Source organism: Gopherus flavomarginatus, chromosome 1 (genome assembly GCF_025201925.1).
Source record: "Gopherus flavomarginatus isolate rGopFla2 chromosome 1, rGopFla2.mat.asm, whole genome shotgun sequence".
In the NCBI taxonomy this organism is placed as follows: Eukaryota; Metazoa; Chordata; order Testudines; family Testudinidae; genus Gopherus; species Gopherus flavomarginatus.
In genome coordinates, this window is record NC_066617.1 from 101,166,487 (window position 1) to 101,188,252 (window position 21,766).

Genomic DNA, 21,766 nt, shown 5'->3' on the forward strand with positions numbered 1-21,766 from the left:
CTCAACTGACCCACGCTCCATCTCCAGGCAGTCCCATTTTGTGTGCCCCGGTTTGCTGCATTGCCAGCAGGTAAGCCGGGCCAGTTGATCGGGTGTCCCTCGAGGCTTGCCCTTCTTCCCTCAGGCCACTCCGGAGAACGGCTTGGGTTGCCTCCTCCCTGGCTCCCTATCCTTCTGGGGCCATTCCTCCCTCTGGGATCCCTCGGCCTCTATATACTCTTCAGCGTGGATTGTTCACTGGCAGTAAAATTGTTCTTGATGCATATTTGAACATATACTTCAAGACAAATTTCTTTGAATGGCTTGTAGTGATAGCCACAGACAACAACAACTTATAGTGCCGGTGGGTGCTCGCCTCAGCCCCGCCCTGACTCCACCCCTGTCCTGCCCCCATTCCAACCCCTTCTCCAAAGGCCCCACCCCAATTCCATGCTCCCCTTCCTCCCAGGTTTGCTGCCTGGTGGGAAGTGCTGGCAGCTGTGGGGAGGAGGCGGACGTGAGCTGTGGGGCCGGGCGGGGAGCTGCTGGTGGGTGCAGAGCATCTCTCAATTTTTCTCCGTGGGTGCTCCAGCCCTGGAGGGTCCAAGTGACCAGTGCAGGAATGCCTGTCGCAAAGTGGCTATCTAGCATTCCGACTGGAACTGAACTCGTGTGTAGTGGATGCCACATCCACTCCGTCACATGCAGAATGTAGCTGTTTTTTCCCCAGCTGTTAAATGGTTAATGCTAGGCAGGTCCTAGGGGAAGAGGAAAACTGAGTGGAACACTTCTTCTGACAAGGGAAAAGAAGCTGGAAGAGTTGTATCATTTATGGGAGGGATCAGCAAGTCTGTGCTGTTTAGGAAGGGAAGAGGAAGGTTAGCACAGTATATATTTAAATATATTGAGTTAAACCCAAACCTGGCTACAACCTCTAGCAGAGGGTGGGAGCACAATGTTATCATTTTAGCTTCTTAAACTGACTGGTAAGATGTCTTTTGTGCACAAGTGGTCAGGCCTGGACATATGTGTCCCCTAAAGCACTCTTGTGGACTTGAATGCTCTAGTGTGATGTACTAAACCTGACTGCATGTTTCCCCTCTGCCTCTCCATCCCATCTTGTGCTTGACTGAACTCTAAGAATCCCTCTAGAGCAGTGGTTTTCAACCTTTTTTCACTTGTGGACGCCCAGAAAATTTCAAACGGAAGTGTGTGGACCCCTTTGGAAATCTTAGAAATAGTCTGTGGACCCACAGGTTGTAAACCGCTGTTCTAGAGCCAGCAGTGTCAACTGACCAGATGATTTTGGTACAGTTCTTCTAGCATTGCAAACGGTTATTTCTTGTGACAAATCACTCAGAGCAGTCCCAGTGCAGGGATGTTTTCCTATTTCTAATGGGTGCATCCTCCCTCTTTAGATCAAAGCACTGGAGCTGGATCCAAACCTGTATCGAATTGGACAGAGTAAAGTTTTTTTCAGAGCTGGAGTCCTTGCTCACCTTGAGGAGGAAAGAGACCTGAAGATCACAGATGTCATTATTGAGTTCCAAGCATGCTGCAGAGGATACCTAGCCAGAAAGTAAGGACCGTACTCCATGATGTACATGTGTGTCAAATGCATATTCATCTTTGTTGGGTCAAGCTTATATTCTACGAAGCCAACTAAAAATGATTCCCTTTGGAAAGGACTAATTCTTGTCTGAGGATTCAGTCACAGAATGCAACAGTTGATGTTTAAGGCATTTACAAAACTCAAGTACAACTTAAGGAAACTTTACACCAGAGTGAAATTGCAATACATTGACTAAATCCTGGTAAAGACTTCTGCAAGGAAATGTTTGAGCTAGTATCCTACATCCTCCTTGGTTTTTATTGACTGTAAAGCATACTCTTGTCTATAGATACTTCAAGCAATGGGGAAACCTTCTGCCATCTGTGGTTGTGATTGCTCTGGCAAATGTGAGAATTTGAAAAGGGTTTCTGCCATCAACATAGAGACAGTGTAGTGCAATATAAATGTTTTTTGTGTACATCTGCCTCTCAAAACTCTAGAGTTGGGACTGTGGCGAGAACAGTATAAACCACAGCACATTTCCATAAACATATAAATGGTAGGGTGAGCAAACAGACATCGAACCAATAGTGAAGGGAGACATGGGCAAAGGAACAAAGATCTCTTGATGGTGAGTAGTGAGTCACTGAGGCTGGGAGGATTGTTTCTCATGGGGTAGAAGTTGGAGAGAAGGCACTTCCTCACTGGTGAGGAAAAGGAAGGAAGGAAGACTGCCCATGTATACTGAGCAGTATAGTCAAGGTCTGAAGTAAGGAAATCTCATGGGATGTTTAGAAAGGACAATCTGGAAATGACAGTTGAAGATAGCTGAGGATTGACTTGATGATGTAGATGTCTGTGTGGAACCTGTGGCTTTGTTGGTTGTCTAACAGCTCTTATTTTTCAGGGCCTTTGCCAAACGTCAACAGCAACTAACTGCAATGAAGGTGCTTCAGAGGAATTGTGCTGCCTACTTGAAGCTGCGTAACTGGCAGTGGTGGAGGCTGTTCACCAAGGTACATCTTCTCACCTGGCTATTTGCCAAAGTGTTAACAGCTGTAACTGGAGCTTGCCATGCTCACAAAACAAAAACTTCTCTGTATAGGGTCTCTACTCCATGTTGTAGCTGGATAATACCAGCAGAGCTGTCCAAGTGTAGTTATGCAGGATATCTGCATGCCTCAGGTGCACTGCTGCTTAGGAATCTAGTAACGCTGTGGAAAAGGCAAAAGTAATCTTCCCAAGTCCTCCAAGCCCAGAAGAGCCTTATCCTCTGCACCCTTCCAAGAGGAGGGCTTTTTGTTGTGAATTGTGCTGTTGCAGGAAGAGTTCACTGTGGTGAGGGGTTCACCATCCCTCCCAGAGCAGTAGAAGAAAAGAGGGGGCGTTCTGATCCTCTACCAATAGACTCAATCATTTTCTGGCCTATAACTGAAGTGGGCATCAGCAGGAATGAGGCTCTCGAGCTGAGTTAGGAGCAAAGTAAATCTTAATTTTCCCCTACTGCGAATTGAGATTTCTGATTGACCTTTCTGTGAAGTATCCCTCACCTACATGCAGATGAACTTGCACTCTTGCTTTTCTCTCCTGATGTCTTTCCTGGCTTAGCACCAGGTCCACCATGCACCTCGACATTACCTACATCTTTCCTGCTGTATCCTGGCCTGAAGAAAAGGGTGGGTGGGCATTAAGACTTACTGGTGGGGTATACGAAGTCTCCAATGATTCTGCCTCCCAGGAGCACCTCTCCTACCATGGCATCCTCTAGTGTCACAACAAAACCCTGGCAATTGACAAGTACTTTAGATCTAAAACAAACCTTATCTAAGCTTTTGTTGGGACTGGCCTGTTTTCTAGTGTAAGTTTTTCCTTCCAGTGCCCATTTACTGAATACTAGGGCCTCTCTATGCTATTTTTCTTGCTATTGACTCTCTATACATTCCATTAATTTTCTCCTTGCAGGTGAAACCCCTGCTTCAGGTAAGCAGGCAGGAAGAAGAGATGATGGCCAAGGAAGAAGAGCTGGTGAAGGTCAAGGAGAGGCAGTTGGCTGCAGAAAACAGACTGACTGAGATGGAGACCCTCCAAACACAGGTGAATCTCCCTCACAAAACCCCAGCTAGTCAAACTACTAGATAGCTGTTCTTTCACATAGCTGGTCCATGATCTACAAATGGCAGGATTCTCGCTTAAGTGTGTTAATTAGTTCTCTGTGGCTTAAATACCCCAGCTCTCTTCTCTTAGTTCTGCAACAGTGAACAGCTGTTGCTCCGCTACAGCCATCATTTGGATTAAAATCTCCATTGACTGAGTATTGTGGAGAGTCACAGAAACAGAATGTGATCACTAACGGATTGTCTCTGGCTTGGAGTAGAGAAGGATTTTTTTTGTTTAGGAATAACTTCTGTGTTTTGTTTTGTTTTTTCTTTGAGGGAGGAGGAAATTTCACTCACTCAGGAAGGGCAATCCCAAGACATCTCTTAAGGGTTGATGTAATATGAGATTGTGCTAGACAAGTTTATGCAAGGGGATAAAACTTAAAACATGACATTCCTACTTTGACTTGTGACTAGCAGCAGGAGACTCCTGGTCCTGCACTGAGAAGAGTCCATGTAAAAGGAAGAGCATATGTGCAAAATATAAGGAAAAAGGTTCCTGGGGCTTAGCACAAAAGTAAAGTCACCAAAAAGTTCAGTGATTTGGAACTTAAAGATCCTGGGTTTGTCTCCTGTGTAGCTAATAGCAGAGAAGCTGCAGCTGCAGGAGCAGCTGCAGGCAGAGACTGAGCTCTGTGCCGAGGCTGAGGAGATAAGGGCCCGTCTAACGGCAAAGAAACAAGAGTTGGAGGAAATCTGTCATGACCTGGAGGCCAGGGTGGAGGAAGAGGAAGAACGGTGTCAACATCTGCAGGTTGAGAAGAAGAAAATGCAGCAGAACATTCAGGTAACATCCTGGGAATGGCACCAGTGTATGTGAATAAGGTAGTTGGTGAGTATCAGAATAGTGGTGCTGTCTCAGTGGGAAGGATAACAGAACAGGAGGCAAAAAATTGTGGTATGGAAGGTGGGGTCTGAACTCCACATTAACTCGTTAGGGTCTGTTACCTCACTCATGCCTTCAGGAAGTTGGCACAGACAACTGTGGAGACAGCAATAGGACAGTTCTAACTCTAGTGTCAGCTAAGCCTAATACACACACAGCTTCTGAGATAATTTTCCCAGTTCTTAGGTGATTGAATCTGAGGTTGCTCCTAGGTGGCTGGGTGGATCCTTAGTTAAAATGGTAGTCTGGAGACTATAGATCAGTGGTTCCCAACCTTTTTTGTCTGGCGGGTGCCAGACAATGAGCCACGGAGGACCATGGCGGTGGACAAGCATCCACCAAAATTCCACCAACAAGCGGCAACATCAATAGGCGTCGCTGCCGAAATGCTGCCGACAAGTAGTGTCATCCAGAGGTGCCGCTGCCAAAATACCGCTGAAAATTGGCAGCATTTCAGTGGCTACGCCTCTGGATGACGCAGCTTGTCAGCAACATTTCGGCAGATGCTCGTCCCCTGGCCAGTACGTGGGCGCACTTAGACGCCCCAGTGGGTGCCATGGCGCCTGCGGGCACCATGTTGGGAACCCCTGCTATAGATCCTCTCCACCAGAAGCAGCAATACCACTCTGCATATAAGTTTATGTACTTGATTATATTTATAGATGGGAATGCAGTGTGCTACATCCAGCTAGTGGCTACAGAATTCCTGTATATTGGTGATTGCTTGGAGGATGGGGAGACCCTTATTTTGAGGGTCAATTTATAATGGTTTGTATTAATACTATAGTGATGACATGTGAGCAATATGAATAACATGCCATGGGCCTTATTCAGGAACTAGAGGAGCAGCTGGAGGAAGAGGAAAGTGCAAGGCAGAAGCTGCAGCTAGAGAAGGTGACCACAGAGGCCAAGCTGAAGAAGCTGGAGGAAGATCTGATAGTTTTAGAAGACCAGAATCTCAAATTGGCCAAGGTAAGGTGCACACACAGCTCCCTATACAACAGCATTGGGGTGCCCAGCTGGTCTGGTGGGTACAGGAAGTCCAGCTGTAGCCACTCCTGGTATGTTGTGTCAAGGGAGGGGCTAAACTGGGTTTTCAGTGACTTCGCTGACTTCCTGAAATTAGTTGCCAGTTTACAGGTCGATATGCAGAGACTGGTACTATGCTCAGGCAGTCTTGAATGGGCCTGTTCTGTCTGATTATATTGCCTAGGGTGAGCAGCACATAGCCCTTTGAAAGTGAAGAGAGCTCTTTAGGCTATCAAATACTAGTCAGCTATTTTTAAAATAGCTAGTATTTGGAATCTACACTGAATCCTGATTCTCCGTTATCACCAACTTGTATCTCCCTTTGGTCAGTGTAAAATTCCTTCCAGGGAATGGTCCTGTAAACCTGGAGATCAGTCTCTACTCCCACTCTGTCAGTGAGCCTCTCTCTGAAGCCAGTGAGCACTCATTCCTTGTGTCCTGCAGAAGTGTGGTTGCTAGAGTCCAGAAGACTCTAGCCTCTGCCCCCACCCACTTTGGGACTCCAAGAAAAGAGTGCTTTATTTTCCCAGCTTCTTGGACTAGAACTGGGGTTACATGACTAGTTCCGGGTGTGGTTGGGGGAGTGAGGGGGATGGGGACAGGGGGTGTCAGATTCCTTTACTTATAATCAGGTACGCTTGAAGTAGTTGGTCTTGATACTGTCATTCAAACATTGCTAACCTAAAATGAGTTGTGGAGCCCACTGAAAGAGCCATGGAACATTATTTCCTGGATTAAGAACTTAAGATACTGTCTAATTTAGGCCAAGAAAGTGTAAGGGATACACTGTCCCTGTATCCAACCTGTTGTGCTGTAGCCTCAGAAGATCTTTGGTCACAGGATATTCCTGGGTTTTCCAAATTCTATATATAGGAAGTGTGGGTCAGTCACCACTCTAGCCAAATCCAAGACTGGGTTTGGGGTTTGTTTCTGTGTCAGGAGTCGGCACACATGAACAGATTGTAGCCTATTTCAATCTATACAAATGAGTTCATCCAAATTCCAGCACCAGATTTGACACTGGCTTTTAAATCCTGCAGGAGAAGAAACTGTTGGAAGACAGAGTATCTGAGTTCACAACCAATCTAACTGAGGAAGAGGAGAAGTCTAAAAGTCTGGCTAAACTCAAGAACAAACATGAGGCCATGATCACAGATCTGGAAGGTAGAAAGAGGGCTTGGGAAGAACTTGCTTATTTAGTATTGGTGTTCCTGTCAGTCAGGATTTCCTAAATCTCAGTCAGACTGATTCTAGGTCTGTGGCCTCATTGGGATTCCAGTTACCAAAGGGTTAATACTGTGGGACTGTAGTGGGAATGCTATTGATCAGTCTGATGGAATCTTTCAGTGGCGGCTGGCTGAAGGTTACATGCCTTGTCAGCTGAGCTTTGGTCTAAATAAAATCCTCTAAACCAGCAGACTAATGGCGAAGAAAGACTGGTTCCATTTCTTTTCGTGCTATGGGAGTGTCTCCACTGTTCTGCTTCCAGTGGTACCTGTACATGGGGGTTAGTGCTGCTGCTTATCCAGAGTCTCTTTTAGTGCCATTCAGGATGCAGATTTAAAGATTTTATTCACCTCTGATTGGTCTCTGGAAAAACTGCTGGGAGAAACGCAGCCTGGAGCAGCCCATTCCATTTCTGTGGAGGGAGGGGAGCTATTGCTGAGCATCACTTTGTAGCTACATGTGCAGTGAGATGTAGGTTGGGAGGAGCATGGCACTGTCTTCCCTGGCAAAGGCATTCTCACGAGAAGGCGAATAAGGGAAGCTGGCTTTAAAGTAAGAACCTGAAACATCTTTCAGATCTCACTTCTAATAGGAGTATCAGATTGGGGGAAGATGCTACAGGTCATTGGAAGAACATATAGTATCCAGCAGGGTTAGATGCTATATTAGAAAAGATTCAGTCACTCAGTTTTGCCCTCTTGCTGATGCATCATACGTTGTCTTAAGAATAAATATCTTTCTTTATGCTACTGTGTCCCTCTTCCCTGTCTGTCTCCTTCAGAACGTTTGCGTCGCGAAGAGAAGCAGCGGCAGGAGTTGGAGAAAACTCGCAGGAAGCTTGAGGGAGACTCCACTGATCTGCATGACCAGATTGCTGAGCTGCAGGCTCAGATTGCAGAACTCAAAATGCAGCTGGCCAAGAAGGAAGAAGAACTACAAGCAGCTTTGTCTAGGTGAGGCCTCACCACCTGATCAGAGTCTCTTGTTCTGTGTTGCTTATCAGGGTAGGAACTGAATGGAACAGACAGCTCTTGTAAACTAGCTTATTTGACTGAAATGCATTGATTTTACAGTAACACTATAGTTTTATGACTGCTGATTCCTGCCATGGACTTGGGCGCAGCAGTAGAATATGAACATGCTGTGAAATGCCCATGTTTTCCAGGACAGCAATACATCCAAGGGGGCATGGGCAGCTTAGTTTTACGAACAGATACAAAAATCAACCTTGAAAAGTCAATGCTTAAGTTACATCTACATTACAAATTAACATTCCGTATGTGACCCCTTTTCTTCTGTCGTCTTCCACCTTGTCAACATTCCTCTGTCCTCCAGTTTGAACTAGCTAATCTCACCTGTCACTCAGTGGCAGACAGAAGAACTAGGACCTTTAATTGTGGAGAGAATAAGACCAGAAACGGGGACCTTGGCCTCACAAACCAGTGCAGAGCACTACCCTCTTTCCTATTCACTATTTTGTGATCACTTTTCTGGAGACAGGTGGTAGGTCACTCAAGCTTCACGTAGCTAGAACTGTATTGCTGTCTCTTATGCAGGGTGGAGGAGGAGGCAGCCCAGAAGAACATGGCTTTGAAAAAGATCCGGGAGCTGGAATCTCAGATCACTGAACTGCAGGAAGACCTGGAGTCTGAGCGGGCAGCTAGGAACAAAGCAGAAAAACAGAAGCGGGATCTGGGAGAGGAGCTGGAGGCACTGAAAACAGAGCTAGAGGATACGCTAGATTCAACTGCTGCACAGCAGGAACTCCGGTAACTGCAATACTCAAAAACAGTGGTGCTTGGTGAGGTAAACCAGGTACTAGCATCCTCACTATGGGAGGAGAAGATTGAGTACTTCAGCAACTGCAGAGATTTAGAGAGACTAGAGTGAAATGTCTGCTTAAGACTGCAGTCTCTCACAAGATGATACCTTTCCTGGTTTGCGAAAACTGATATTTTCCTAATCCTAGAAGAAGGCCCCAGAACTGTTGTTCTTGCAGCCAATGGGCAAAATAGACTCAGTCTGGAGGACACTTCTCCAAGCTTTAGAGTCGCAAAATTTAAAGATGGGCAAGGCTGGACTCTGATAACTCAAGGATTGTTTTATCTTTTCATAGCTGGAGTCCCTTAACCAGTATCTGGTTATCTCTGTCAAAGATGCCAAGCTACAGGGGAATGCATGTTCCTTGATCTTGTCCATTAAAAATGTCTATGGTTTTTGCAGGTCAAAACGGGAACAGGAAGTGACTCTTCTGAAGAAGACCCTGGATGATGAAGCAAAGACCCATGAGGCACAAATCCAGGAGATGAGGCAGAAACATTCACAGGCATTGGAGGAGCTAGCAGAGCAACTGGAACAAACCAAGCGGGTATGTAAGAGAACGGGAGTCACAGTGCTGCATCAGACAATCCCTCTGGAACAGTAGCTGCTGTACAACGGACCAATATTTAAAGTTTCAGAGGACTATGGAAATACACCTAGTCAGTTATAGAATGTTTTCGCTCTCCCTCCCCCTCCCCCGCCGCTGCTGCCTCTTGCCCCCAGTAGATCAGCAGATTCCCTGAAGCATTATAATTACCCTTAATATGTTGCGCTTAGTGCTCTCCCCTCTCGCCCCCCCAATATAACTGCACTGCATAGCTGTGACACTCTAGTTCCTTTCACTGATAGTACTTGCTGACCTCTGGTCCCTGCTCTTACTGTGACTGCAGGGAGTTTAATTTGCTAATCTGAACTACAAGACCGTTCTCAGTTTTATCTTCTCCTCATGACTGTTATTACTTGTCTAGCTTTTCAGTGGCTGGGTGCTGAATTCTAACTATGGGATCTACTTCCTTGAGTAAGCAGACAGGGACTAACTGTGGAACCGTATTTGTTGGCTATTAGAATAAACACCTCAATGAGAGTAAAGACCCACTACATCTAAACTCTGCTCTTTCTTTCAGGTAAAAACAAATCTTGAGAAGGCAAAGCAGACTCTGGAGAGTGAGCGTGCTGAGCTGTCCAATGAGGTGAAAGTGCTTCTGCAAGGCAAAGGGGACTCTGAGCACAAGCGAAAGAAAGTAGAGGCCCAACTCCAAGAGCTACAGGTGAAATTTACGGATGGTGAAAGAGTGCGGACAGAGCTGGCAGATAAAGTCACCAAACTCCAGGTAAGGGCCCATGAGTTTTCCTTAGCTCCTGTGGGGGCGTGTTATGGGAAAGGTGGAAAATGACTGCTTCAGCTATTGCCGCTGACTCCATAAAGGAGGGGTAAACCTTTCACTCTCTCCGACTTAGTGGACACTGTCTCATGGTGCCTTTGTGTAGGGATACCTAGTGAAAATAACTGCGGGTGGGAGGCATACTGTGATCCAGGAAAGAGCAGAGACATGGTGCTGAGGAACTGGCATATCTAGTATTGGGGCAGGTGGGTGTAAGAAGGCAAAGTATCAACAACTCCTCTCTGTAACCTTTGAGTAATTGTGTAAAATCTCCCGTGGGCTGCAGCAGAATGGATGGCCAGTGCAGGCCTTCACAGATGGGGAAATTTGAATTGAGGTTCCGTTAATGTCTTATTCAAGGATTCCGTCCTTGGCACTCTTAGCCATATAACACATCCTGTTTGCTGTGAAGATGGTGGCTTTTTCACAGGTCAAAATCTGCACATCTATTCCTAGTTTGTTTGGTTGGTTCCATTTGATAACTGGCATGCTTTAACTTCTCTTGCAGGTCGAGCTGGACAACATTACAGGCCTTCTGAATCAGTCTGACAGCAAGTCAATCAAATTAGCGAAAGACTTCTCTGCTCTGGAGTCACAGCTTCAGGATACCCAGGTGAGGTGTGGGAGCTGCAGCCTTATGTACTGTACTGTATTCATCATACTTGCCACAGTAGTAGAGCACAGAGCAGATCTCAGCACCAAATACCCATGGACTTCTGTGCATCAGGTGTTTCTGGCTGTGATATGCTGAGTGGGTCCCTTCAGGAATGAACCCTCTGTCCTCTACCTGCTCCATCAGTAGATAGAACAAACTTAACTTCCCTTACTCCAGGATTAGAATCATTCCCATCACCTTCCCACTTAAGCGCTGTGTGCTCCAGTGCAGTGTTCTCACTTTAAGATCAGTGGTGGTTTGTGGTGCACACTAAGTTTTTCAATTATTTTCCATTTGTAACTTACTGTGAAGTCCATAGTGACTGCACAAAGTAGCCTTATTTGGTAGTGAAGGGGAAAGCGGTACATCAGATACATTTGAATGTTTCAGAAAACCTTATGGTTAGATGAGCTTGGATATAAATGCCATTTAAGTATATAGGCCTGCAGCCAAAGGGTTGAGTTGTGGGGATACTCTACAGAATGATGAAGGTGGTCAGACTGGGCCCAGTATTCATCTGGCAGAGTAAACAGTATGTAGATGGAATATAACTATGCTAAATTGGAAGGTACTGAACAGCAGGGAGGACACATAATCCAGAAAGGATTAATTGGGAAGGAGCAAGTTAGAAAATAGTCTTAGTATTTGTTGCTTCTGGTCTTAGATTATAAATTCTTCACAACAGGGATTCTCTTATTTGGATAGCACCCTGCACAATAGTCCCAATCCTGCTTGGGACCTAGATGTTACTATAATACAGATAACAAACAGCTTATCCAAATTACTGTTGAAAAGGTTGATAGTGGACCTCTGATTAGAACAGAATGTGTGGCAGCAAAAAGCCAGTATAGTTTGGGGCTTTGTATGCAGAAGCAGCATATTTCTATCACTTCCCTGCTCTGATATGCCTCTGATGCAGCCATGCTTAGACTATTGCCTTCAGGTCTGGGCATCTCATTATGAGAGAGACTGACCAATTAAAGATGGCTCAGAAGAGGAACTGATGAAGGGGCTGGATGGAATCTTTTATGTAGAACTTGGCTAAGTGGGGAATGTGATGAGCCTACAAATCTGGGGGTGTAAATGCCAAGGAAAGGAGAATTATTTAATGCTCCATGGGTATAACTCTGAAATGGAAGGGGAAAGCTTAGGTTGACTATCTGGAGGCTGACTCTGACCTGTCAGTTTGTGGAATAAGCTCCATCTCTTATTGACACCTAAACTAGACCCAATATTAATACATCACAGAATAGTTGTGCATTGGCAGGGAGACTGAAGAGATCAGTATCTTTAGGTCATCTAGTCCAAGTAGTGGCAGCATGATTTAATCAATGTGGGTGCTGCCCTAGGACAGTTTGTAGATCACAATCACTTATCTGAGCAGGAGTGTTAAAGGCACCAGCTGCTTAAGAGAGAATCATCATTAACCTGTTCTGATTTTCAGTATTAAAGTCCATCATGAAATGGGGATGGCACAATACAGCTAACTGCCAGCATGAGCCGTTGAAAGGAGTTGAAAAGCTTTGTGTGCTGTTTGCAGAGAACCCTGGAAAGGATTATAGGGTGGCTGAGCCAGGAGGCAGTTGCTAGCACTTGTGCGTCTCAGCTATACATAGTAAAGGAGTGTCCATCAATGGTTAGAGTAGGACTGGAAATAGGAGTTGTGGGTGTTCTCCCTGGCTGTACGCTGACTTGCTGAATGACATTGAGCAGTCATTTAAACTCTATTGTTTTCTCTTTTGAAAGTAGGATTCTTAAACTGAATCTCATGAGTTGACATCCATGTTGAGTGGTTGGGGCTTGTAAAGTTCCTTGGCTTCCTTAAATGAAAGGCTCTAAATCTCAGTGTCTTTGCTGTGTAGGAGCTGCTTCAGGAGGAGACTCGCCAGAAGCTGAGCCTCAGCACCAAACTGAAGCAGGTGGAGGATGAGAAGAACAGCTTCAAAGAGCAGCTGGAGGAGGAAGAGGAGGCAAAGAGGAACCTGGAGAAACAGATCTCTGCCCTTCAGCAGCAGGTACAGAACCTGCATCTCCTAGAAGAAACCTTCCTGTTGGGGGGGAAATAATAAGCACAAAGCTGATTCCTAGGAAATCTAGATTCAGATGGAGAATGCTGGTGCAATCTGTATTTGTTAGCAAAGGAAACTATATCCTGAGGAAGCAGGGACCTTTCAGGGCTCAGGCAACAAACTCCTGATACAATGCTAAATGTTTTTAGATTTCTATCAGAGAATCTTCCCTAGAAACACCTAACTATTTGAGAAGAAGGGGGACTCTTCATCCCACTCACCTCCATAAGTCTGACTAACATGATCAGTTCAATTCTAAGGGAATAATTTCTCATCTCTCCCCACCCACACTAGAGGTCTCTGTGGTTTGGCTTCATCTCTGTTCTCTCCCCCCTTCCCCAGGTAGCAGACACGAAGAAAAAAATGGATGATGGCCTGGGCTGCCTGGAGGCAGTGGAGGAAGCCAAGAAGAAGCTGCAGAAGGACTTGGAGGCCATGAGCCAGCGTTTTGAGGAGAAGGCAGCTGCTTATGACAAGTTGGAAAAAACAAAGACCCGGCTGCAGCAAGAATTGGATGACCTCATTGTGGACCTTGATCACCAGCGGCAAATAGTCTCCAACCTGGAGAAGAAGCAGAAGAAGTTTGATCAGGTAGTGTCAGTCATGGAATATACAATGGGGAGGACCTTCCTTCCCAATATCGCCTACCACAATGTAAACATCTGTTTAGGGAATGCCTATTCCTTTCTGAACCATAATGGGGGTGAGGAGAAGGAAGCTGGCACTGGTGGAAATTCATGTTCCTTGCATGTGATTCTAGTTTCGCCTCTTGTCCAGGGGGACTGAAATTTTCAGCCTCATTGAACTTGTATAAGTGTTTGTTTGGGAGCAGATCCAGGCCATGAGAAATTTTGCAGCTGTCTTTTTGGACTTTCATATAAGTAGTGACTGTGACTACTATAGAAGACTACAGTCAGTAGAGTTCTAGTCCCAGCCCTGCCAATCAAGTTGGGAGCCATGTGCTTGGCTCTCGGGAGCCATGTTCTCTGCATTACCCTTTCCATCCAAATCTGAGACACTGTCTGGAATGGCACTTAGAGATAAGCCGAGCTCAGCAAACCTCATAGCAGTCATTCTCTCTTCCTTCAGCTGTTGGCAGAGGAAAAGAATGTCTCTGCCAAGTATGCAGAGGAGAGGGACCGAGCTGAGGCAGAAGCCCGCGAGAAGGAGACCAAAGCCCTGTCCATGGCCAGAGCCCTGGAAGAAGCCATGGAGCAGAAGGCAGAGCTGGAGCGTCTCAATAAGCAGTTCCGCACAGAGATGGAGGACCTGATGAGTTCCAAGGACGATGTTGGCAAGAGTGTAAATATACTGTTAAAACATCTCCCTTTCAGTGTCACCTGCATCCCAGCCTATTGAGCAGTTTCATTGAGAAATTTGCAATGTAGGAGCATTTGTAAAGGAATGCAATTGGGAAAACTGAACACATGCAGTGGGCTTAGGAGTAGGAATAGATGGTTTTGTTTTTATTGGGGTTGAATGAAAGGCAGGAAGGAGAGATGGGATTTGAATAGTGTGATAAAGGCGCAAGCTGGGCATTGGCTAAGAGAAACCCACTGTCCATTGTGGAGAGACAAGAGAGGGTGTCAGGTGAGCCTGGCATTTGAAATATAGGGAGCCAGCCAGAGAATGGGAGACTGACTCAAATATGAAGATGCTAAAGATAAATGATGGGGCGCGGGGGGTGTTGAAGGGGAGTTTGAAGCACTTCCACATCTTTGGCAATGTGACATGAGTGTTACATGCCGCAGTATGATCAGGACTATCCTAACACATGCTTCCCCTTTAAATTTTCTCAGCATGCCTGATCAGAGGGAACAGGAAAATGCAATAGCTGAGATCAAGGTTCAGATTAAAGGCTCTCAAGTATGCAAGCAACATTATTTAGCATTAATAAGGAGGCATCACAGTGCTAGTACAAGGAAACTGAGGGTGATGCGGCAGGAAGGGCAGCAGAGTCTTTGCATCCTTTCCTCAGTGAGCTGCTGCCCTATTGATCTGGATAGCTCTCTGTTCTCGGTGGGTGAAGTTGGTGGCTGTTGTTTGGGTGATCTGATGTGTGTGTTCATGCTGCAGGTTCATGAGCTGGAGAAATCTAAGCGAGCCCTGGAACAGCAGGTGGAGGAGATGAAGACCCAGCTGGAAGAGCTAGAGGATGAGTTGCAGGCTACAGAGGATGCCAAGCTGCGGCTGGAAGTGAACCAGCAAGCCATGAAGGCACAGTTTGAGCGTGACCTCCAGGGCCGGGATGAGCAGAATGAGGAGAAGAAGAAACAACTGATCAGACAGGTCTGCATCACTCCACAAATCCTGGAAGTTGTCTGCTCAAAGGGAACTGCTTCCCTTCGTCTGCCCTCAGATAGCTGGACACTGCCTGTCCAGATCTAGCCAGTGCCACTCCAGGAATTCCTGTTATCATTGGGAGACATTGCTAGTGCTACAAATCACTCCCTGGTGTGTGCCCCTCATGTACCGTTGTCACAGTACTTGCACTGTCCATCAAGCCAAGAAACCAGAATAGTGCTTTATTGCTGAGGGAACACTGTCTGAACTCTCTCTCCCTTATTTCCTTCCATCCCCCGCCAGGAGAGGGAGTGAACTCTCTGATTATCTCTTTGTGGGAGATGAATGGTTCATGCTGGCTTGTTTGGTTTCCACTGATGGCTTGTTTGTCCTACCAGGTACGAGAGATGGAGGTGGAGCTAGAAGATGAGAGGAAGCAGCGCTCCATGGCTGTGGCTGCCAGAAAGAAGTTAGAGTTGGACCTGAAGGATCTGGAAGTCCAGATAGACTCTGCCAACAAGAGTCGTGATGAAGCCATCAAACAGCTCCGCAAACTGCAGGTGAGGGATTTCAGTCCTGTGCCTGCTGCCTATGTGAGGGCATGGGGTGGAGATCTGGTTTTTCCATGTCAGAATCATGCATTTTCATCACCCGAGTGGTGTGGCACACATTAGAATCTTGATCTGTGCAACAGTTCAGTTGGAAAGGTTCAGCAGCAATTCAGATGTCTCTGTAACCCCGATCTGTGTTAATCCATTAATTTATTCCCCTATTGGTGTTGCAAAACCAGAGCAAGCTTTCCTTCCTTTGTACCACTGCTTGTGTATTGTAATGACAGGAATGAAAGATGTTCTCTGAAGTCTGTTTTGTTATCTCTGCAGGCTCAAATGAAGGATTACATGCGGGAGCTGGATGATGCACGCACCTCCAGAGAAGAGATTTTGGTCCAGGCCAAAGAGAATGAGAAGAAGATGAAGAGCATGGAGGCTGAGATGATACAAATGCAGGAGGTAATGGAGCCTGCATTCAGGCAGGAGGGGTCTATTCACTTACTCTAGCCAAGGAGTAGGCTGCTGTGTGGCTCCATAAGCCATCTCTGAGCACAGCAGTAAGCTCTCCAGTACTGTGTTCAGTTTCCTCTGCATAGTTGGCCCTTTCTTGCCAGTTGAATAAGAGTGACTCAAACACAGGGAGTCCATGTGGAAGTACAGAACACTAGTCTTCTTACTTCTTGGAATCACCCACTACTAGTAGCTGTTTGTCCTCTGATCTGCATTAATTGCTAATTTCACATTGCATCAATGACCATCTCATTTTCATTCCAGGAACTTGCAGCTGCTGAACGTGCCAAGCGCCAGGCCCAGCAAGAGAGAGATGAGTTGGCTGATGAGATAGCCAACAGCAGTGGCAAAGGGTGAGTAATAGCTCCCTTTGTTGGGGAGGAGAAGCTAGTTTGGGGAGGTGCCCTTCATAAGCATATACTCTAGCCTGTATTGTAATAGCCTGTTAGATGCTTACTGTTTCGTAAGGTTATAACTGGTGGGCTTTCTGTAGAAGTGCACTGCATCACCACCATCCAGCACTTAATTCTTATTGTCATTGTTAGAGCCCTGGCCTTGGAGGAAAAGCGACGTCTAGAGGCCCGGATAGCTCAGCTGGAGGAGGAGTTAGAAGAGGAGCAGAGCAACACAGAAATGGTCAATGACCGGCTCAAGAAAGCTAACCTTCAGGTACCTGCTCAGGGTCTTCCCACCAGCTGGCTCTGTAAACGCCCAAACTGAGTTCTGGATGAACTTCCTCCTGTCTTCCAAACAGTACAGATTCACAAAGTGCTTTACACAGCAGTGTCTGTGCACTGTTGTAGATAAAATGGGATAGCTATTCAGTGCTCACTGATGGCTCATACTGACCCTGGAATGTTATAACTCCTTTGTAAGAGAAGGAAAGTAGCTGGGACTGTCCCTCAAACTCTTCAAGAGTTCTGTCTGGTCATCCTTTGTATTAAGGGGTGACTGATTGATTGTCCCTTATCAACATTAAAGATTTTGCTGCTTATCCGTCTCTGTATTGTATTGAAACAGTCCCACTCTATAGAAAATCATTTTCACTGCATCCTCCAAAATGATTAACCTTACCAGGTGCATTAGTCCATTATAGTGTCTTTAAATCAAGACCTTAATCTGAATGTTCTTGACATATATATGATTGTAAGCTTTCTGGGGCAGGGACTATCTTGTTCTGTTGGTACAATGCCTAATATAATGGGGTCCTGGTCCATGACTAGGACTCCTGGTTGCTACTGTAATACAAATGATATATATTGTCCACGTTACCTAGAGGGTTAAAGTAACCTGCCTGATTGCAAAAGTGAGTGAGATCAGTAGTTTCACTAGAGTCAGATCTGCAGGTTCATTCCTAAATGGGAGCCGGGGGAGAGGCACACCAGTGAGAAGGGAGAACGTGACCGGCCATAGGAGGAAGGGAGACTGCAAGAGAGCGGATGCTAGGGCATGCTCAGAACCAAAAAAAGGAGCAGCAGCTGAGTTGGCCATAACACAGGGACTATGGGAAGAGGGCAGCCACACTTACTACCTGCTCAACTTCCAGTATGGGGTGGGGAGGGGGTGATAACAGAAGCCAAATACTAGAGTTCTATCTGGTTCTTGGCCCAATAGCTAGACAAAGCTAAATTTTGGTACATCTTTACCAAGGAGCTCTTTCATTTCAGTGGACTGATGATGTAAAGCAGAGCTTCTGACCTTCAGAGGCAGTCCCCACTATTTCATGTAGTCAACACTGACTATGTATTGGGCAAAGTCCTGGGCTGGAAGTGGCTTCAGTTTCTGCTACCACTCCCTTGACAAGAAAATCTTTCGAGGCTGCTCCTGGGTAGCTGAAATGTGAGGCTATCCTAAGCATGTGGCTCTGGCACACGATTTCTGGCAGATCTTTCTTATGGAGGCAGCTGGATGCTACATTGTAGGGCAGACTGTCATTGCTACAGCACATGGCCTACGGCTGAGTTGGGCTGGCAAAACCAGCCGCAGAGAAGGGGACTTACCAAACTTAATTCTCAATCCGTTCAGCCTGCCCTAGGCGTTTCTTGAATGAAAACTTGAGCAAACCAAAACAGGCTTCTAGGAGACTGTCTTTTCGTGACTATGGAGAATGTTATGCTACGTTATACAGTGTTAGTCAAGCTAGACTTGTACAACATACGCATTTCTGCCCACGCTGGAGGTCCTTCCTCCAGCATCCATTGGTGAGTGGTCTTCCAGCCCAGAACCCTCCTGCTATGCTGAGTCTTTTGTCTCCCCAGATTGATCAAATAAATACTGACTTGAATGCAGAGCGCAGCAATGCCCAGAAGAATGAAAATGCTCGCCAGCAGATGGAGCGTCAGAACAAGGAGCTTAAGGCTAAACTGCAGGAGATGGAGAGTGCAGTGAAGTCCAAGTTCAAGGCTTCCATCACTGCCTTGGAGGCCAAAATAGCACAGCTGGAAGAGCAGCTGGACTCGGAGACCAAGTATGTTCTAGCAGAACCTCCTGTCACGTTAAAAGCCACCGGTCCCTCTGATGTATTAGCACAGAGCAAAATCCTACTCTTGAGTGCTGTGTGCCAGCCTCTTGGAATGAGTACTCCATCTGGTTATCAGGAAAGAGTAGCTCCACTGACCTCCCCCATTCTCGCAGCAAAGACCACTAATTCCTAGCCTATCAAGCTTTGCCATTCTAGGAATTGTCACTCTAATTCAGTGACCCCTTAGCATCCCCCTCAAACTCTGGCAGAGAGGTCAAACTGACTAGCTAGTACCTTCTGGGCATCTCCAGGCAAAGCAAAGGGGACAGAAGTCAGCTTTCCAACTCCCTGAGTGGAGTTCTTGTCTCTTTTCATTCCCCTGAGCTGTAATGACTAGCGAGGTCTTGTTCCTAACCCACATACATGAGTACTGTCTCTCGGGGATGGTGCCCAGAGGGTCACCGGAGATAGTCTGCTACCTGAGCTGACCCTGTATTTCTGCACAGGGAGCGCCAGGCTGCAGGCAAACAGGTGCGCCGTGCTGAGAAGAAGCTGAAGGATGTCTTGCTGCAGGTGGACGATGAGAGACGCAATACTGAGCAGTACAAAGATCAGGTATGCTCAAATTACACAGCGTAGCAGTGTGGTCTCCTGTTTGGGTGGAAGGAGAGTGGTGGCCTCTGGTGCAGGCTGGTGGCCTTCTGTGTGAGCCCAAGCTGAAACATCTGACCCTGTTGTATGAAAGAGGCAGCTTGTCCAGTGCTTCCTGCACTAACGAGCTGAAGCAGAAGGAAAAGCTTAAAACTAAAATAAATCCAAGTCCAGGCAACTAACCTCAAGGAGCAAAGAGTAAGAGTAGGTGCCATCAGGGACTCAGCTTCCTTCTGGTGTAACTCCCTGCTGCAGTGCTGGAGCCCCCCTGAAGGGCGAGGAGTGAGCTTTCTGAAGGGCTGACTTCTCCATTCTGCTCTGCAGGTAGATAAGGCAAACGTGCGCCTGAAGCAGCTGAAGCGCCAGCTCGAGGAAGCAGAGGAAGAAGCCCAGCGAGCCAATGCATCCCGCAGAAAGCTGCAGCGTGAGCTGGAGGATGCCACTGAAACGGCTGATGCAATGAACAGGGAGGTCAGCTCCCTCAAGAGCAAACTCAGGTAAGGGCAATCAATCATGCGTGAGAAATCGACTCCGACCCCAGCAAGCTTCTGTCCTAGCCAAAAGCAGATGTGCATCTTTAAGAAAGCAGTGTGGCCAGATCCTCCTTTGCCCGCCCTCCCTCCCCCAGAGCATAATGTCTGACAGACAGTAAATAAATTCTGTTGCCTTGATTTGCTATTCATCCCTCTTAGGCGTGGGGACCTGCCATTTGTTGTGCCACGCCGGATTGCCAGAAAGGGCACAGGAGAATGCTCCGATGAGGAAGCAGACAGCAAGGCGGATGCTGGTGATGCCAAAGCTACTGAATAAATCTTCTCAGCTGACCCAGGTTACACTTGACTGAGTGACCTACCCACCCCTCCTCCAGTGGTCTTCCTGCAAACCACCTCCTGGGGAACACAGAGCCCATCCAACATGTTTTGTGTATCTGGAGCCATTCAGCACCTGTGTTCCTCATTTCCTCCTCCTCCTTCCCAGCTTCCAAGTTCTCTTTGTGTTTAATGCCAAAGAGTTGGGACTCTAAAATCTGACCAGCACGCCTGTAGAACTGTCCATGCCGTGGCTGCTGGTGAATCTTTACACTTGGAAGGAGAGGGGTTAGGGAAAAAAATTTATTATTTGTTTTTTGCTGTAAATCTATTTTTCTTCAGATCCTAGTTTGATAGATGCAAAGAGAGCCTGCTTCTCTATTCTCTTCCCTCCCCCTCCCCCCCAGTTTGCTTTTTGGCAATCATGTTCAGTGACCTCAGACTTCTGCCTCTTTAATCTGCCCACCCAGATGGTTTGGAAGCAGTTTCAGGAATAACAGGGTGCTTTGACCATGGCAATTCACCCTTTCTTCTTTCTAGAGCCCACACGTTCACAGGCAGGGGTGAAGGAAGGAAGCATCTTTCAGGATCACCCCCCTGGGGGACTTGCCAAAGACTTTTTCTTTCTTGTTCTTACTGTCTGGCCAGATCTCGGAAGTGCAATGATGTCCTGGCAGTGTCTCTGCTTCTGTCTGCTTGGCTTTTTAGCTAAGGTAGTGTGGACCAGTAGCTGGTGACAGGGTCAGAAAAACCAGAAGAATCTGTGTGCTTGTCTGAGTATCTCTTGAGGACCAAATATATTGAATGGTAATGGACCGAATCTAGCGGAATTTAATGTGTGTCGGTGGGAGGGGTGAGGAAGGGAGGAGAATCCCTCTTTTTATTGACATGTCCAAGCCTTTTGTGTATCTGCTCTGTAACCAGGGGATGGGGTTAGTTATTCTGCACCATTGACTAAGAGTATATTAAAAATCCTTTAATCTGCACAGATACGTAAAGGGCCTTTGTGTCTCTTGTAATAAGTAATTAAAAAAAAATAAAGGTCTTTATCACTGCCTTTCTATTGGGACCTTGGTTATATAGAGATAGTCTTTACTTTTCTACATCATACACTGGTTGCTGGATTTACCTGTATTCTTAACCATATTGTATATGCTGCATTTAGACTTACTTATGAGCAAAGAAAAATAATTAAAAATATGAAACTCCAATACTGTATGCCTGAAAGTGCTCTAAATTCAGGCACCTGTGTCCCAATTGCTGTCACAAAGGATTTAAAACCTTTTTTATATAAAAGTGCCTTAGCATGTGCCTCAGCTGTCACCACTACAGTCAGTAATGGTTTACTGGTGCTCCACTGATGTTACCAATAAAGATTATCCATGTGCTGCAATCCGTGTGCTTGTGTTGCTGTTCCACCTTTCCTGAATACAGTGGAGGAAGCCTGTGGAGCTACCAAAGGAAGCAGTCGTATGGAATCAAATTATCTGTCCATCCTATCGGTATTGCCTCAGGAGCACGTAGGCACCAGGTGATACTACTTAGCCCAACTTCCTATCAAGTATGAACTAGCATCGCAGTACCCAAAGAGACTTCTGGTCTGGAAGCCTTTCTGCAGCAGTGGCCAGAAGAAGACATAACACCTTAACTATGCAAGACTAGATCCAGGTGGAGAAGATGTAAAATTTTACTTGACCCAGCTGGCTCTGTTCATGGCCTGCAGAATGAGGATTTAATTGCTCTAA

The 21,766-nt window shown here is 46.3% G+C and overlaps 1 protein-coding gene across 2 annotated transcripts in view; it reads left to right on the forward strand.

Moving 5' to 3' along the window:
- The window catches only part of MYH9 (myosin heavy chain 9), a 101,996-nt gene extending 80,582 nt beyond the window's left edge, over window positions 1–21,414 (forward strand). For both annotated transcript variants that reach the window (XM_050926268.1, XM_050926277.1), the window contains exons 19-41: window positions 1,398–1,558; window positions 2,439–2,547; window positions 3,494–3,625; window positions 4,268–4,474; window positions 5,408–5,545; window positions 6,643–6,766; window positions 7,611–7,782; window positions 8,386–8,598; window positions 9,053–9,197; window positions 9,775–9,981; window positions 10,541–10,645; window positions 12,550–12,702; window positions 13,099–13,347; window positions 13,846–14,058; window positions 14,833–15,045; window positions 15,438–15,599; window positions 15,921–16,049; window positions 16,365–16,453; window positions 16,646–16,769; window positions 18,359–18,567; window positions 19,068–19,176; window positions 19,537–19,709; window positions 19,905–21,414. In XM_050926268.1, coding sequence (XP_050782225.1) covers window positions 1,398–1,558; window positions 2,439–2,547; window positions 3,494–3,625; window positions 4,268–4,474; window positions 5,408–5,545; window positions 6,643–6,766; window positions 7,611–7,782; window positions 8,386–8,598; window positions 9,053–9,197; window positions 9,775–9,981; window positions 10,541–10,645; window positions 12,550–12,702; window positions 13,099–13,347; window positions 13,846–14,058; window positions 14,833–15,045; window positions 15,438–15,599; window positions 15,921–16,049; window positions 16,365–16,453; window positions 16,646–16,769; window positions 18,359–18,567; window positions 19,068–19,176; window positions 19,537–19,709; window positions 19,905–20,022 — 3,654 coding nt within the window. In that variant the 3' untranslated portion in view covers window positions 20,023–21,414. The remainder of the gene's footprint in view (window positions 1–1,397; window positions 1,559–2,438; window positions 2,548–3,493; window positions 3,626–4,267; window positions 4,475–5,407; window positions 5,546–6,642; window positions 6,767–7,610; window positions 7,783–8,385; window positions 8,599–9,052; window positions 9,198–9,774; window positions 9,982–10,540; window positions 10,646–12,549; window positions 12,703–13,098; window positions 13,348–13,845; window positions 14,059–14,832; window positions 15,046–15,437; window positions 15,600–15,920; window positions 16,050–16,364; window positions 16,454–16,645; window positions 16,770–18,358; window positions 18,568–19,067; window positions 19,177–19,536; window positions 19,710–19,904) is intronic.
- The last annotated feature ends 352 nt before the right edge of the window (window positions 21,415–21,766 follow it).